Genomic DNA, 16,797 nt, shown 5'->3' on the forward strand with positions numbered 1-16,797 from the left:
ATGTTTTCACCTTTCAGTGTGCAGCTCTCATCCACAATCTTTCCAGCTCCACCTCTTCAAGTTCATTTCAGTAAGGCAACACAAGATGAGCATCTTGCTGCTGCAAGTCTGAAAAAACAACAGCACATGATTACAGTCATCAGCAGCCGCTCTCTTCTGCTGTGAACAACCACCTTATGAACTACCACACCGGTCTCAAGTGTGATCTTAATTAATGTTCATTTGCAGACTCTACATAGCTGGAGCCTTCAGGCTCATCTGCAAAAGTGCAACCTCAGGATCAGCGGCTGTCTTCTGCTATATCAAGAACAAATGGCATTCTGGAACTGGGCAATTCAAGGCTGCAGTTCAGTTCAGTGCAAATAATCCAAATTATCACCTCTGAACAGTAGCAGTAGCAGGATCAATCTGTTTGTCAATTGTTGCTACAGTGACTGAAGCAGTTCCAGCAATGTTAGGGCTAGTCCTAGATATTTTGTGCTAGTGCTGTTCTTTATTGTATTTCGTTTTCCTCAGATACCAGTACAAAAACCATAAAGTGCTAGTGAGTGATGATGTAGAGAGGGAATGCTTAAAGACTAGTAACAAGGAGAGTGGGTCCCACATTGGGGAAAAAGGTTCTCACACACAGGCATGCACACAAGGTATCTTCTCTGGTGGAAAAAAAAAGGATTAGAGAGGAGTGAGAAACTTTTTTTGTGGCTGGTGGTTGTGATTTTAGCCCTAAGCATAATTCTATGGGAATTTACTAAAATGTCCCTGACATCTGATTGTTTTAGCAACAGTGCTAGCCTACCCCTACTGCTGTGATTTTACAGGAATAGCCCCTAATAAAGTGTGATGTACGCGTATACAACTATACTGGGTCACTACATACGAGTTACCTTATGAGTGCCTTTGTATCTGTGCGACGTGGGACCCAGCTGGAGGACATTTGAGCCATTTCCCATGTGGAGTGCCCCTATGTTAGCCTCAAATCTCCAGCTAAAAAACAATAATTAATCTATTAATCCCCAAATTAAAGTCAATAAATTATCAGAAACCATTTGGTTTGCTTTAGTTTTGAAAAGAAAAACAAGGAGTTCTTCCCAAAAATATAAATATGAAATGCCAAGATAGCCCTTGAGTTAGGGCTCAACCTTGCACTGTTGGTGAATTTAATTTGGGGCACCGAATAGGGGCAAAGTTTGAAACTTTTAAAGCAAACAAAAACATATCGGAATAATTTATTTCCTTTTTACAGGACACACATGACCTGACCTACCCTTTTTCTACTTCTACTGCTGCTGCTGCTGAGCTACATAACACTCTCTCCCGTTGTGTATTACAAATTTGTTGGGGTTTTGACTAAAAAAGCTTCCATTTTTTTTAGAGCTTCCTCCTCCCCCCGAAATAATATTCGGGGGCCCAAAAAATTGCAATTTTGGGGGAGCTCGTGGCTTCGAATCCGCCCGGATTCGCGCGCCTCGACGAGCTGATCCGCATCGGTGAGTCCCCAGTCGACCCCTCTCGTTTGTCAGCTTCCGGTCGAGGTGCGTCTCGCCGCCGGCCGCGGCAGATCTGGCGGGCTCGAGTCTGAGCGTGGTTCTTCGAGAGCTCCGGATTCGTGGCCGCTGGGGTCGGGGTCGCGGCTGGGTCGGTGCCGCGAGGCTGCAGGTCGCACGGATCAAGGGGTTCTTGGCTCGATTCGAGCTGGGTTTGGGAGTGCTCGCGAACTGATTTGGGTGCGCCTCCTCCGCACTTGGTTTTGTTCATTTCGTTTGGTTTTCGGGAGCGTTTTGGGGGTGGTAGGGGTGCGGGCCGCAACCACCCACGGACCCACAGCACGCCGCAGCTCTCCTCGAGATCTAACCTCGCCGCCGTCGTTTCCGTCAATCTGCCCTCCTGCCGTTGTTGGTTGCTATGAAAGGCCTAATTTTTGTTTTCGTTTTTCGGGGTGGAGGTTCTTTAGCTCTAGTTCTTGGTCCAGATGCAGATTAAGAATGAAACGTGGTTTTAGGCTTCTATGGAATTCCAATTTGTGAAGCAAGTCCCAGCGGCGCGTAGTGATTCCAGGGGAGTAGATGTTCTGTGTGGAACCGAGAAATTTGTCTGAGCTGAACTACATATTCTGCAATGCGATTTCTCCATCAAGTATTTCTAATAAAATGATTATGGGATACAATTTCTAGTGACTCTAGGTTTGTTTTTGAATTTTAAATATGATTAGTTCAAGCTTCAAGGTTCAAACTTTGTAGCTCTGCTGTTGCAGGTTTGACACTCCAGTGAGTCTATATGTTTTGGTAGTATGTTGTCTGCAGTTCTGTTGAGTGTGCTTTTGTTATCTTTTTCATGATTTCTAACCTTCAGCTTCACTGCAGGCCAACACAAGAAGGTTTCATTGCCCTCAAGGTTCGATGAAGAGTAGTGTATATTGAGCTCTTGTCCAGTTCATGGTCTTGGGCTTCTTTGCTCCTGCTCAAGTCCATCTGTTTGCCAATCAAATCAAGAGGTGCAGATGAGTGTGGAGTACAATATGGATGAGGCCCTGAAAGCCAAAAATGTTGCTGAGAGCAAGTTTCATGCCCGTGACATCAGGGGTGCTCGGAAGTACGCAATCAAGGCCCAGACTCTCTGCCCGTCGCTTGATGGCATATCTCAGATGGTGTCGACGCTTGAAGTTCATCTTGCAGCTGAGTCCAAGATTGATGGAGAGAGTGACTGGTACCGGATATTGTCTCTAAGCACCTTTGCAGATGAAGAGGAAGTGAAGAAGCAGTACAGGAAGCTAGCCCTGCTGCTGCACCCCGACAAGAACAAGTCAGTTGGTGCTGAGGAGGCTTTCAAACTGATCTCTGAGGCGTGGAGTGTGTTGTCTGATAGTGACAGGAAGATACTTTACGATGAGAAGAGGAGAAATCATTCTGTTGTCAATGTAACTAATGGCATATATACTTACGATAAGAAGGCAAACAAGAGAGCTCGAAAGAATGCTGCTGCAGCGGCAGCCGCCGCCGCTGCGGAAGCGGCAGCTGAGGCTACTACTCGTCCTGTCGGGGTTGATACGTTCTGGACATCTTGCAACCGCTGCCGGATGCAGTATGAGTACTTAAGAATTTATCTTAATCATAACCTACTGTGCCCGAACTGCCATCATGCATTCTTGGCTGTGGAGACTGGATTTCCTTGCAATGGAAGCAGTTCCTCGTTCTCCTGGTCGACCAAGCAGCAGCCGCAGCAGAACCACAATTCCACCAAGCATTCATATGGCTCAACAAACAGGACTTCTAGCATCCCAGGGACAGGGCACGGGGCATACCAGCAAGATAATACTTATGATTCCTACAACGATCAAAGCTTCCAGTGGAATCAGTACTCTAAGACAACACCTGCAGCTGGTACAAATGCTTGTAGTACACAGGCCTCGGAGAAACAGAGAAAGAAGCATGATGAGAGCCACATCTACAACTATCCTGCAACTGGCAACACTTATGGCCATGAGAAAACTACTTCAAGGCGTGGCCGCTTTTCAAAGCGGAGAAGGTGTAATAATGATGGGTATACTACCGTGGATTATGGTGTCGATAACAAAGAAACAGTCGCTGCAAGCACAGAAACAACTGCTTTCACTGATGTGGGACGGGTCAATGGTACTTCAGTGGAAAGGTTCAGATCCGCAGTGAGTGGAAGAAGAGCAAATATTTTGGGAGAGATCGCCCAGATAGATACACGAGGTCTTCTTCTTGAAAAAGCCAAGGCGGCTATCCGGGAAAAATTACAAGAGTTGAACCTCACATCATCTTCAAGGTTTGCATACAGAAGAAAATCAGAAGGGAAGCTACATCCTTGTGACAACAACATAAAGGTCAATGGGGTCCTCTCTCACAAACCTGGCAAAGGAGTCAAGCTATGCAACTCAAGAAGTGCTGACGTTCAAGTGCCCGCAACTGATGAAAAGAATCAAGAGCCTAGACGTGTGCCTGTGTCAATTGATGTCCCAGACCCTGACTTCCATGATTTTGATAAAGATCGAACAGAGAGAGCTTTTGATGGTGATCAAGTATGGGCTACATATGATAGTGAGGATGGCATGCCTCGTCTATATGTAATGGTGCAGAAAGTTCTTTCAATGAAGCCTTTCAGAATCCGCATGAGTTTCCTCAACTCCAAGTCCAATATTGAACTGGCACCGATAAGCTGGGTTGCCTCTGGTTTTCAAAAGACATGTGGCGATTTCAGGGTCGGGAGATATCAGGTCACTGAAACAATCAACATATTTTCACACAAAGTCAGCTGGACCAAAGGTCCTCGTGGGATTATCAGGATTGTTCCTCAGAAAGGGGATACATGGGCTTTGTATCGGAACTGGTCTCCTGATTGGAATGAGCTTACACCTGATGATGTGATCTACAAGTACGAGATAGTAGAGGTTATTGATGATTTTAGTGAGGAGCAAGGGCTGACTGTCATCCCATTGCTAAAGGTTGCTGGTTTCAAGGCTGTCTTCCATAGGCACATGGATCCCAAGGAGGTCAGGAGGATACCAAAGGAAGAGCTGTTCCGGTTCTCACATCAAGTTCCTTCTCGTCTTCTAACTGGTGAAGAAGGCAACAATGCCCCAAAAGGTTGCCATGAGCTGGACCCTGCCGCTACTCCGGTGGACCTTCTTAAGGTTATTACAGAGGTCACGGAAGATGTGGCAACACAGACTGCTAAATAGAAGAGGGCAACCCTGAACACTGAAGATAGTTTGGAAATCTGAGTTGCCAGATCACACTTCATCAATTACCAATGCTGGCACTCACTGGTCTCTTAAGCACTATTATGCCATCTTATTTTTGGCTGATGACTTGGACAATACTGCCAGGGCAAGCAGCTTATGTCAGAGACTTCTGATGTTTAATTATTAGGCATTTCTAACATTTGATTTTATCACTACACGGATACCACTTAGATTAAATGATCATTGGGAGGCTGCTCGCGGCATTGGTGAGGCGGTTAGTCAACGGAAGCTAGGAGGCTCATGACTTGCTGAGGGTGTTACTTGTTTGTCACTCTGTAAGGTACGGTATGCTGCATAGTGCGTGCAGAGCCAAGTTTGAGTTGAGGGAAAGAGCTGCGAGGCTTGCCCATGTACCCGCATTTGTGTACCCGTTTACTTATGATGTTGTATTTCCTTAATCTATAGTAATTCATCCCTATGTGTTGCTTGATAATTCTAGAATCTGATTGAACTCGTACAACCGTTTCAGAAATTTAGAGCTATATTTAGTGGAGGCATCTGTCTTTTACTCACCTTATATTGTTCGGCTGTATACCTCAATACCTAGGTTGATTGATACGCTGATGAAAATTTTGTGCTGGTGCATGCTCTATCCAAGCATGTAAGCTTCTGACATTATGTGCTGTTTTGCACCTGCATTCTGTTTCTAGAGGAAATGTTGGCATCGTTCAGGTTCTTGATGCGGTTATTGAAAAGAAATATTTTTGTATTCTGCTACTAATTCTACATGCTTGTTGCTTGCAGTGCCCAGTTGGGCGTTTTGTATATGCGATTATGTTTCTGAAATAGTGCTTAAGTATAGCTGCCCATGAACTCTGTGTATTTGGAATTGCTGCTCCAGCAAATATAATATCCAGAGAGACGTTGCAACAAAACTCACTGGTCAGCATGGTGTGATTTCTGTTGAACAGTAAATGGTGGCAAACAAAAAGCGGGAAAGAACAGTAAATGGTGCCCTATGATGTTGAACGTGGTATAGACTCTGATCGAACTCCAATTAACTGTTTCTTGGACTGAGTACTCTATTTAGTGAATGCTTTTGTTTTTTACCTTCACCTTACATTGTTTGGCTGTATAGGTTGATTGATATTCAGATGAAATCCTTGTGTTGGTGCTTCCTGCATCCAAGCATCTAAGGTTCTGACATTATGTGATGTTTTGTACCCATGTTCATTCTGTTCTAGGGAAAATGCTGGCATCGTTCATGTTCTTGAATGAAATATTTTGGTATTCTGCTACCATTTGTATATGCTTTATGTGCCCACTTGGCGGTTTTACATATGTGATTGTGTGTTCGGAGATAGTATGCAAGTATTGCTGGTGAATGATACTGTAGAGAGGGAATGCTTAAAAACTAGTAACAAGGAGAGTGGGTCCCACATTGGGGAAAAAAGGTTGTCAGACACAGGCATGCACACAAGGTATCTTCTCAGGTGGAAAAAAAATAGGATTAGAGGGGAGTGAGATACTTTTTTCTTGTGGCTGGTGGTTGTGATTTTAGTCCTAAGCATGATTGAATGGAAATTCCTAAAATGTCCCTTGCGTCTGATTTTTCTAAGAACAGCACTAGGATACCCCACCCCCACTACTGTGATTTTACAAAAATAGCCTCTAATAAAGTGTCACATACACGCGTATACAACTAGTATATTACATACCTGTACACAAAATCACCTTATGAGCCTTTGTATGTTTGTGATTGGGCCCACCTGGAGGACATAAGAGCCATTTCCCATGTAGTGCCCTTGTGTTAACCTCAAATCCCCTGCTAAAAACGATAATTAATCCTTTAACGCACAAATTAAAATCAATATACAATCAGTAGCCATCTGAATTGCTTATTTTCACAAAAAACATAGCTTTTTCTAAAAGAGATGAAATGCCAACAAAGCCCTTGAGTTAGGGCTGAACCCAGTGCTTGGGCCTGCACTGTTGGTGAATTTAATTTGGGGTACCGAATAGGGGCAAAGTTTGAAACTTTTAAAGCAAACAAAAACAAATCGGAATAATTTATTTCCTTTTTACAGGACACACATGACCTGACCTACTCTTTCTCTACTACATCTTCTGCTGCTGCTGTGCAGCAGCTGCATAACACCCTCATTACAAATTTGTTGGGGCTTTGACTAGAAAAGCTTCAATTTTTTAGAGCTTCCCCCTCCCCCGAAATAGAATTCGGGGCCCCAAAAACATTGCAATTTTGGGGGAGCTCGTGGCTTCGAATCCGCCAGAATTCGCGCGCCTCGACGAGCTGATCCGCATCGGTGAGTCCCCCATCGATTCCTCTCCCTGTCATCTTCCGATTGAGGCGCGTCTCGCCGCCGGCCACGGCAGATCTGGCGAGCTCGGGGTTTGAGCGTGGTTCTTCGGGAGCTTCGGATTCATGGCCGCTGGTGTCGGGGTCGCTATAGGGTCGGCGCCCCGAGGCTGCGGATCGCGCGGATCGAGGGGGTTCTTGGCTCGATTTGAGCTGGGTTTGGGAGTGCTCGTAACTCGTGAGCTGATTTGGGGGCGCCTCCTGCGGGCTTGGTTTTGCTCATTTCGTTGGGTTTTCGGGAGCGTGTTGGGGGTGGTAGGGGTGCAGGTGGGGCGGGTTTGTCTACGAACCCACGTACCCGACCCGTTAAAGCGTCATTCGTAAGGCCCACTTGTCCCTTGCGGGTTCGTTGGCCCGCAAGCCCACGTTCAGCCCGCGAGGCCGCAACCACCCACCGACCCACAGCGCGCGCGCTGCAGCTCTCCTCTCCGCCGTCGTTTCCACCAAATCTGCCCTCCTGCCGCCCGCCGCTCGCCTCCTATGTCTGTGGTCTCCTCTTCGGGCGGCGGCGGGGAGGGTTGCCTCTGCACCTGCTTCGCGGCCCGCTCTTCCTTGGCTTCCTCGTCGACACCGCCCGGCTCAAAGCGCTCCTCCCCGCCTGCGGCACCGGGAGCGTCTTCTCCGCCACCGTCGAGGTCGTCAGCCTCGTCACCAACGTGCTCGCCACGGACTGAGGCCTCGACCAGGGACTCCTCCGCCACTGCGCGCGCCGGGGCCTCCAGCTGCTCTGCCTCTCCAAGCCGCTCCAAGCTGCACGTTTTCGTCCGCAGTATAGGGAAGGGTGATTGCTTGAGTGTTCTTCACTCTTGGTTGCTTTCCATCTAACGAGGTCGTGAGTTGGATTTCTTGGTGGTTTGTTTTGGTCTTGTAGATTTGTATGCTTTGCATTTGGTAGAAAATTGCCTGTTTTCTTCTAGGTTTTCACAATATCATGGTTGAATATGGTATTTTGTTTAAGTTTTGCCAAGTTGTGCTAACGAAAAAAAAACTGGCTTATTCCATAAAACGAAAAAGAAAAGTAACTGGCTTGAAGTACATGTTGTCCAGCGTTGACGCGAAAAGACATCACACCAAATATTGAGCACCTAGTGTGCACAATCCGACGAGCAGCACCCAGGATACCCCAGTCGTATTGCTATGTTGTCGGATCTTCGTCGTCACCCACGCTCGGAAAAGACCTTGTCGGAGCGCGGATAGCCAGTGGCTTGTCCTTGATCGTCGAGATCAAGAACAGATAGCAATATAGATTGAAAGAGAGAATATAACTACAGAAGCTAGGTAAAATAGATGAAAATGAAAGATAGATTGTGTTTTGATTGATTGGTTCATTTTTTCTCAATCGGCTATAACCCTCTCATATTTAAAGGGTGGCATGTCTTAGCCATACAAAATCAGAACTTCTAATTCAAACCGAATAAGACTTACATATATGATTTGGTTTGTCTTCCGATCTCTAAATTTCCCATAACTAACATATCTTTCCTAGTTAACCATATGAACTCCTATATATCTACTCAAGTATTCTTTATTACAGTTCGACTTTCATGGTTCACTGGTTGCAGGCATTGTTCACTGGTTGAAGTAATGTTTATCGGTTGGAGTTACTATTCATCTGGTTGAAGGTATTGTTCACTGGTCGGAGTACTATTCACCGATCAATCAGGAAACTTTCAGAATTGAAATTCTTCCTAATATGCCAATTTCGGTCGTCAACACATGCCTACTTGTTTTTTGGTAAAACTTGCGTACCAAAAAACATATGTTCTCTACTTCTACATTTCTTAGGGCGATGATCAAGACATTGACCATAAGTATCTTAGGATGATGGTAACTAATACATCGCCCTTATGTCTTTGCTTACTGATTCACTACACCATTTAACCGAAACTCAGAAGGTAACATAAAAATCATATTAATATCCATACCTTCGGTTGGTGAAGCATCATTAGAATGCACTGGCGATTCTCCATAATCAAGTAATTCTTTATCTTCCTTATCATCTTGCATAGGCGTCGGCGCTGTTGTTGGTGAAGGGGCTGTTGTAGGAGCTGTTATAACATCTAGCTTTGATCTCTATATTTACTTCACGGGTTGCATTGGCTTAATCTCATTGAAAGTAGCATTCCGTAACTTTTCAGCTTGTTACTCTACCAATTCTTACTTATGTAGCCGCTGCAATCTTTGTTTCTTTGTTTGAGATAAGCCTGAGAGGACACCATCTCGGTTGTAGGTATTTAGAAAGCGTATTAGTGCTACTTGCTTCATGATCATTAGCCCTTGGAACAACTTGGACAACAGTAGATATGTGTTTAGACGTGATCGATTTATCACAAAAACAATCGGTCCTTTGCCAAGTTCTTCGGCCAATATCTTCATTGAACTGCTCTTAATAATATAAGCAGTAGTAGCACATGCTTTATCAACATTAGAATCTGAAATTTGAGTAGAAGCACTACCCTCCTTAGCCCGATATACTTTCTTCACATCTCTAGTATATTGAACATCACTAAACCGATTTGTACGCTTTAATTGGTCATGGACTGGACGTGATATTCTATCAAATACCGGCCTTCGTAGTTCTATCGACATCAAATAAAAGAGATTAAATTGCATAAGAGGGGGTGACATCCACATACCGTTATAGCCTTAAGTTGAGCAAGGAGGAAAAGACATTGGAGGAGGCATCCAGGACCATGGCGCCATACCAAATGGCGGGTAGATGTTAGTAGCATTATCCTCCCTTGATTGATCATGATTGCACATTCCTTGTCTTGAAGGTGATCTTAATTGCTTAGCTTCACTTGGCCGATTTGTATTTGCTTGGACAACATTATCTTTCTCATATTTAGACAAGAGTTGCTTGAAAGTGGGCTTGAATTTCTCAACCTTGTCATGTTTCTTCGTCTCATTGATTTTTTACTTGCCAACTTTGATCATCTTTGGCTTAGCATTGACATGCCTGTCCGCGGCTAAAGTGTTCTCCGCAGTCTTGACCAATCCTTTGCCTTCGAGAGTTTTTTCAAGTAACGTCTCTTTCAACAAGTTTTTGTTCTCCTCCAAAGGCTTTGGCCTTTCTTCACTAACGATTACGTTTTTCCCTATAGCTGACTCGGCTTGAGGTGGCCGAATTAATATGCTCGTCTTGTAGATCAACCATATTAGCCGGGAACGATTGAAGGTCTATTTGCATCTCCGTAAACTTCAATCGTCCTTTATTAATGACTGATTGAATCTGTCGACGGAAAACATTGCAATCGTTAATAGTATGAGAATACGAATTATGCCACGTACAATAAGCTCGCCTCTTTAATTCATCTAATGGTGGAATCACATGACCATGAGGCAGCTTATCTGTTTTTCATGTAGCAAGTAATCAAATATTCTATCACACTTTGCTACATCAAAAGTAAATTTATTTTCTTTTTACTGATTATTAGGAGGCATCGGTTTAAGAGCAGAGCAAACAAATGGTTTAGATTTACCAAGCCTATTCGACCCAACATCATCATCGTTCGAATTTTCAGATTCATACTCAAGCATGTGCACATTAGGACGATCTCTCTTACTCTATTATTTGATTTATGAAAATTTCTAGACTCTTTAGCCTGGCTTTCTTGAGTGGCTAACATCTAAGAAATCATGATTCTCTAGCTTTCCTTTAAATGAGAAAGTAAACCAGAATAAGCTAAGTCGGCCAAATCTCTATCATAAATTGTCAAATTAAAACATCGGTTTCTTGTATCTCTTAACCTTCGAATGTATTCAGCGACGAACTCAATGCGTTTTTATTTAACCGATGTTAAATGTGATAATCTAAGCTCAGTGTCCCTAGTATAAAAATACTAATAAAATTTTCACTCTAATTGGGGTCACATATAAATAGAATTAGGTGCTAAAGAAGTAAACCAGGTAAATGGAGGGCCAGATAATGATAAAGGAAACAATCTCAATTTTAACATACCACTAGCACTAGGTTCACCACACTGCAAGATAAATTGAGCGATATGTTCTAGAGTAGTTCTACCATCATCCCTGGTAAATTTAATAAACTCAGACACTCTATACCCTCTAGGATACTTAATATTATTATAGAAATCAGGGTATGATTTTTGATAGACACGTGCTCTACCCTTAGGTTCTACCCCAAAGTGTTCTTTCAAAATACTAGCTATTTGCTCTCTAATATTTTCATGTCCCATAGGTTGCTCAGCCAGAGGGCTGAGTAGGAATCATATTAGTTTGTTATTGCTGCCCAAAAAAATGTGGTGGCGTATCATGAGAATGCGGCACAACAAGCTGCGTATATGGAGTATTTTGTGGAGACACTTTGAAACAAGCTTCCGGTAATGGACCATAAGGGATATCGGAGCCTTGTTGAGGTATAGGTGGTGTACTATATGTAACGGTATTATATGGAGCTATCAGTAAGTTTGCTGAAATTTCATTAACTCGGTTGTTACTATTAACTATATGTGGAGCCGAGTTAATTATACTAGATGCAGTGTTTGATAATGGAAAAACAAATGGTGTGACCTCTGGTTTAGTTGCATCTAGTGAAGTAGGTGGTGGTGTCACAACATTGACCGAACCTACAACATTAGTTCGGTTATAAATTTGTTCCATCGATATACTTTATTGTGTAGGCATAGGTGGTATAAATTTAACCAATGAATCAAGCAGATCTTGCTGAATTTTACCATCATTATTAGAAGTTGAAGCACTAGCATCATGTGATAGAGGTCGTTTTAGTGTATCGTTAATATTTTGCATCTTAAGAGCCATAGACTCTAAACGGCTACTGAGTGATTGATTAAAACCCTTAACTAATGTATCAAACGTGTTACTCATAACAACACCTACTTGCTGATCAATCATCAAAGCAACTTTCTCTTCAGAAGACGGTACGTTACTTACAGTGGGAGTTACCTCGGGCTTGATATAGATAGGCGTGAAATCTTTTGGTAGCGCGAAGCGAACGCCCTATCAAACTCCATCTTGCGCCTTTCATATTCTTGCTGTGCCTCCTCATCTAGCTCCTCGATGGCGAGCACAATGACGTTGTCAGGGTCGACTTCGGATCCGTTCGTCATGGCTAAGGTTTTAAAATTCGGCTAAAAGTTAGCCGAAAGTTTCTTCCCTAGAGGAGTCGCCAAAAAGTGTGTTGACGCGAAAAGATGTCACGCTAAACACTGAGCACCTCGTGTGCACAATCTGAGGAGCAGCACCTAGGATACCCCGGTCGTAGCGCTGCGTTATCGGACCTTCGTCGTCACCCACGCTCGGGAAGGACCCTGTTGGAGCGCGGATGGCCGGCGGCTTGTCCTTATTCGTCGAGATCAAGAACAAAGAGCAATGTAATTGGAAGAGAGAACATGACTACAGAAGCTAGGCAAAATAGATAAAAACAAAGGATAGGTTGTGTTTTGATCGATTGGTTCATTTTTTTTCAATTGGTCATGACCCTCTTATATTTAAAGGGTGACAGGTTTTAGCCATACAAGATCAAAACTCCTAATTCAAACCGAACAGGACTTACAGATATGATTCGGCTTGCCTTCCGATCTCCAAACTTTACATAACTAACATATCTTTTCTAATTAACCACGTGAACTCCTATATATCTACCCGAGTATTCTTTATTACAGTTTGGTCTTCATGGTTCACCGGTCACATGTACTGTTCACTGGTCGGAGGTACTATTCTTCACCACTTGAAGTAATGTTCACCGGTCGGAGTACTTTTCATAGGTCAATCTGGAAACTTCCAGAACCGAAATTCTACATAATATGCCAATTTCGATCGTCAACATCTAGTAGTCATTAGGCACCGCAAAATTGGTTCTTAGTGGTGATTACTCAATTCAAATTTTGTTGTATCATTCTCGAGTGATAACTTGTACTGCATGCTGACAATGGCTTATGGTGCTGAGAGCCTGAAAACTCGAATTAAGCACAGTGACAACAAATTCAAAATAGTAGTCTGCAACTCTGCTGCGGTCTTAGCCAATGACTTGCGGGTACTTCCGGCCTTGGTGGGCTCAGTCACGAAACACACCAAGCGTGATAGCTTTAGGGTCAGCGGCAACCGCAAAAGCCTGAACACAAACTTGCGACGAATACAGGCGGGTTGCGGCTGTCCACAACCTGCCCCACCTACATTCCTAACTGTTGGTTGCTATGAAAGGCTCAATTTTTTTTCGTTTTTTGGGGTGGAGGTTCTTTAGCTGTGGTTCTTGATCTGCTAAAAGCAGCTGCAGATCAAGGATGAAACATGGAGTTCGGCTGCTATGGAGTTCCAATTTGTGAAGTAAATGCCAGTGGTGCATAGTGATTCTAGGGGAGTAGATGCTCTGTGTGGAACTGAGTAATTTGTCTGAGCTGAACTACATATTTTGCAATGCGATTCTTCATTAAATAGTACTAATAAAAATGACTACGGGGTGCAATTTCTAGGGACTCTAGGTTTGTTTTTGAATTTTAAATTGATTAGTTCAAGCTTGAAGGTTCAAACTTCGTAGCTCTGCTGTTGCAGGTTTCACACTCCAGTGAGTCTATATGTTTTGGTAGTATGTTGTCTGTAGTTCTGTTGAGTGTGCTTTTGTTATCTTTTTCTTGATCTATAACCTTCAGCTTCACTGCAGGCCAACACAATGAAGGTTTCATTGCTCTCAAGGTTCGATGAAGAGTAGTGTATATTGAGCTCTTGTCCAGTTCATGGTCTTGGGCTTCTTTGCTCCTGCTCAAGTCCATCTGTTTGCCAATCAAATCAAGAGGTGCAGATGAGTGTGGAGTACAATATGGATGAGGCCCTGAAAGCCAAAAATGTTGCAGAGAGCAAGTTTCATGCCCGTGACATCAGGGGTGCTCGGAAGTACGCAATCAAGGCCCAGACTCTCTGCCCGTCGCTTGATGACATATCTCAGATGGTGTCGACGCTTGAAGTTCATCTTGCAGCTGAGTCCAAGATTGATGGAGAGAGTGACTGGTACCGGATATTGTCTCTAAGCGCCTTTGCAGATGAAGAGGAAGTGAAGAAGCAGTACAGGAAGCTAGCTCTGCTGCTGCACCCCGACAAGAACAAGTCAGTTGGTGCTGAGGAGGCCTTCAAACTGATCTCTGAGGCGTGGAGTGTGTTGTCTGATAGTGACAGGAAGATACTTTACGATGAGAAGAGGAAAAATCATTCTGTTGTCAATGTAACAAATGGCATATATACTTACGATAAGAAGGCAAACAAGAGAGCTCGAAAGAATGCTGCTGCAGTGGCAGCTAAGGCTACTACTCATCCTGTCGGGGTTGATACGTTCTGGACATCTTGCAACCGCTGCTGCATGCAATATGAGTACTTAAGAATTTATCTTAATCATAACCTACTGTGCCCGAACTGCCATCATGCATTCTTGGCGGTGGAGACTGGATTTCCTTGCAACGGAAGCAGTTCCTCATTCTCCTGGTCGACCAAGCAGCAGCAGCAGCAGAACCATAATTCCACCAAGCATTCGCCTGGTTCAACAAGCAGGACTTCTAGCATCCCAGGGACAGAGCACGGGGGATACCAGCAAGATAATACTTATGATTCCTACAACAATCAAAGCTTCCAGTGGAATCAGTACTCCAAGACAACGCCTGCAGCTAGTACAAATGCTTATAGTACACATGCCTCGGAGAAACAGAGAAAGAAGCATGATGAGAGCCACATCTACAACTATCCTGCAACTGGCAACACTTACGGCCATGAGAAAACTACTTCAAGGCGTGGCCGCTTTTCAAAGCGGAGAAGGTATAATAATGATTGCTGCACTTCTGTGGATTATGGTGTCGATAACAAAGAAACAGTCGCTGCAAGCACAGAAACAACTGCTTTCACTGATGTGGGACGGGTCAATGGTACTTCAGTGGAAAGGTTCAGATCCGCAGTGAGTGGAAGAAGAGCAAATATTTTGGGAGAGATCACCCAGATAGATACACGAGGTCTACTTCTTGAGAAAGCCAAGGCAGCTATCCGTGAAAAATTACATGAGTTAAACCTCACATCATCTTCAAGGTTTGCAGAGAGAAGAAAATCAGATGGGAAGCTACATCCTTGTGACAACAACATAAAGGTCAATGGGGTCCTCTCTCACAAACCTGGCAAAGGAGTCAAGCTATGCAACTCAAGAAGTGCTGACGTTCAAGTGCCCGCAACTAATGAAAAGAATCAAGAGCCTAGACGTGTGCCTGTGTCAATTGATGTCCCAGACCCTGACTTCCATGATTTTGATAAAGATCGTACAGAGAGAGCTTTTGATGGTGATCAAGTATGGGCTACATATGATAGTGAGGATGGCATGCCTCGTCTATATGTAATGGTGCAGAAAGTTCTTTCAATGAAGCCTTTCAGAATCCGCATGAGTTTCCTCAACTCCAAGTCCAATATTGAACTGGCACCGATAAGCTGGGTTGCCTCTGGTTTTCAAAAGACATGTGGCGATTTCAGGGTCGGGAGATATCAGATCACTGAAACAATCAACATATTTTCACACAAAGTCAGCTGGACCAAAGGTCCTCGTGGGATTATCAGGATTGTTCCTCAGAAAGGGGATACATGGGCTTTGTATCGGAACTGGTCTCCTGATTGGAATGAGCTTACACCTGATGATGTGGTATACACGTACGAGATAGTAGAAGTTATTGATGATTTTAGTGAGGAGCAAGGGCTGACTGTCATCCCATTGCTGAAGGTTGCTGGTTTCAAGGCTGTCTTCCATAGGCACATGGATCCCCAGGAGGTCAGGAGGATACCCAAGGAAGAGCTGTTCCGGTTCTCACATCAAGTTCCTTCTCGCCTTCTGACCGGTGAAGAAGGCAACAATTCCCCAAAAGGTTGCCATGAGCTGGACCCTGCGGCAACTCCGGTGGACCTTCTTAAGGTTATTGCAGAGGTCAAGGAAGATGCGGCAACGCAGACTGCTAAATAGAAGAGGGCAACTCTGAACACTGAAGATAGGTCAGATCACACTTCGTCAATGATATGTCAGCACTCTTTGGTCCCTTAGCTCTATTATGTCATCTCATTTTTAGCTGATGACTTGGACAATACTGCCAGGACAAGCAGCTTATGTCACAGACTTCTGATCTTTTCTTATTAGGCATTTCTAACATTTGATTTTGTCGCTACATGGACACGACTTAGATTAAATGATCATTGGGAGGCCACTCGCGGCAGTGGTGAGGCGGTTAGTCAACGGAAGCTAGGAGTCTCGTGACTTGCTGAAGGTGACTTGCGCATACAGAGCCAAGTTTGAGTCGAGGGAAAGAGCCGCTAGGCTTACCCATGTACCCGCATTTGCGTACTTGTTTACTTATGATGTTACATTTCCTTTAATCTATAGTAATTCATCCTATGATGTTGAACTTGGTAATTCTAGACTCGGAAATTTAGTATTGTCTTTACTGGATACTTCTGTCTTTTACCTTCACCTTATATTTATATACTTCAATCTATGTTTGGTTGATTGGATTCAGATGAAATATTTGTGCTGATTCATGCTCTGCCAAGCATGTTAGCTTCTAACATTATATGCTGTCTTCTACCCATGTGCATTCCATTTCCACGGAATATGCTGGCAACATTCAGGTTCTTGATGTGGTTGTTGAATGAAATATGTGGGTATTCTGGTATGCATGTTTTGAATATTTAAATATAGGTATATACGTATAAGGAATATATTATATATGGA

General features: G+C 43.8%; 2 protein-coding genes across 5 annotated transcripts; both read left to right on the forward strand.

Annotated features, from left to right (window-relative positions):
• Window positions 1-1,298: 1,298 nt before the first annotated feature.
• LOC133888107 (uncharacterized) lies at window positions 1,299-5,195 on the forward strand. 3 transcript variants are annotated; one of them, XM_062328232.1, is made up of 2 exons: window positions 1,299-1,487; window positions 2,350-5,195. In XM_062328232.1, the coding sequence occupies exon 2, from the start codon at window positions 2,498-2,500 to the stop codon at window positions 4,697-4,699; it is 2,202 nt and encodes a 733-aa protein (XP_062184216.1). In that variant the 5' UTR covers window positions 1,299-1,487; window positions 2,350-2,497; the 3' UTR covers window positions 4,700-5,195. The 3 variants fall into 3 exon arrangements, with proteins under 3 accessions (XP_062184216.1, XP_062184214.1, XP_062184215.1); XM_062328230.1 differs by having other exon boundaries at window positions 2,361-5,195; XM_062328231.1 differs by lacking the exon at window positions 1,299-1,487 and adding an exon at window positions 1,518-1,724 and having other exon boundaries at window positions 2,361-5,195.
• A 1,506-nt stretch (window positions 5,196-6,701) lies between these two features.
• Window positions 6,702-16,515, forward strand: LOC133888108 (uncharacterized). 2 transcript variants are annotated; one of them, XM_062328233.1, is made up of 2 exons: window positions 6,702-7,026; window positions 13,720-16,515. In XM_062328233.1, exon 2 carries the CDS (start codon window positions 13,858-13,860, stop codon window positions 16,033-16,035), a length of 2,178 nt encoding a protein of 725 aa, XP_062184217.1. In that variant the 5' UTR covers window positions 6,702-7,026; window positions 13,720-13,857; the 3' UTR covers window positions 16,036-16,515. The 2 variants fall into 2 exon arrangements, with proteins under 2 accessions (XP_062184217.1, XP_062184218.1); XM_062328234.1 differs by lacking the exon at window positions 6,702-7,026 and adding an exon at window positions 7,753-7,908.
• Window positions 16,516-16,797: the final 282 nt, after the last annotated feature.

This window comes from Phragmites australis, chromosome 13 (assembly GCF_958298935.1).
Source record: "Phragmites australis chromosome 13, lpPhrAust1.1, whole genome shotgun sequence".
Lineage (NCBI taxonomy): Eukaryota > Viridiplantae > Streptophyta > Magnoliopsida > Poales > Poaceae > Phragmites > Phragmites australis.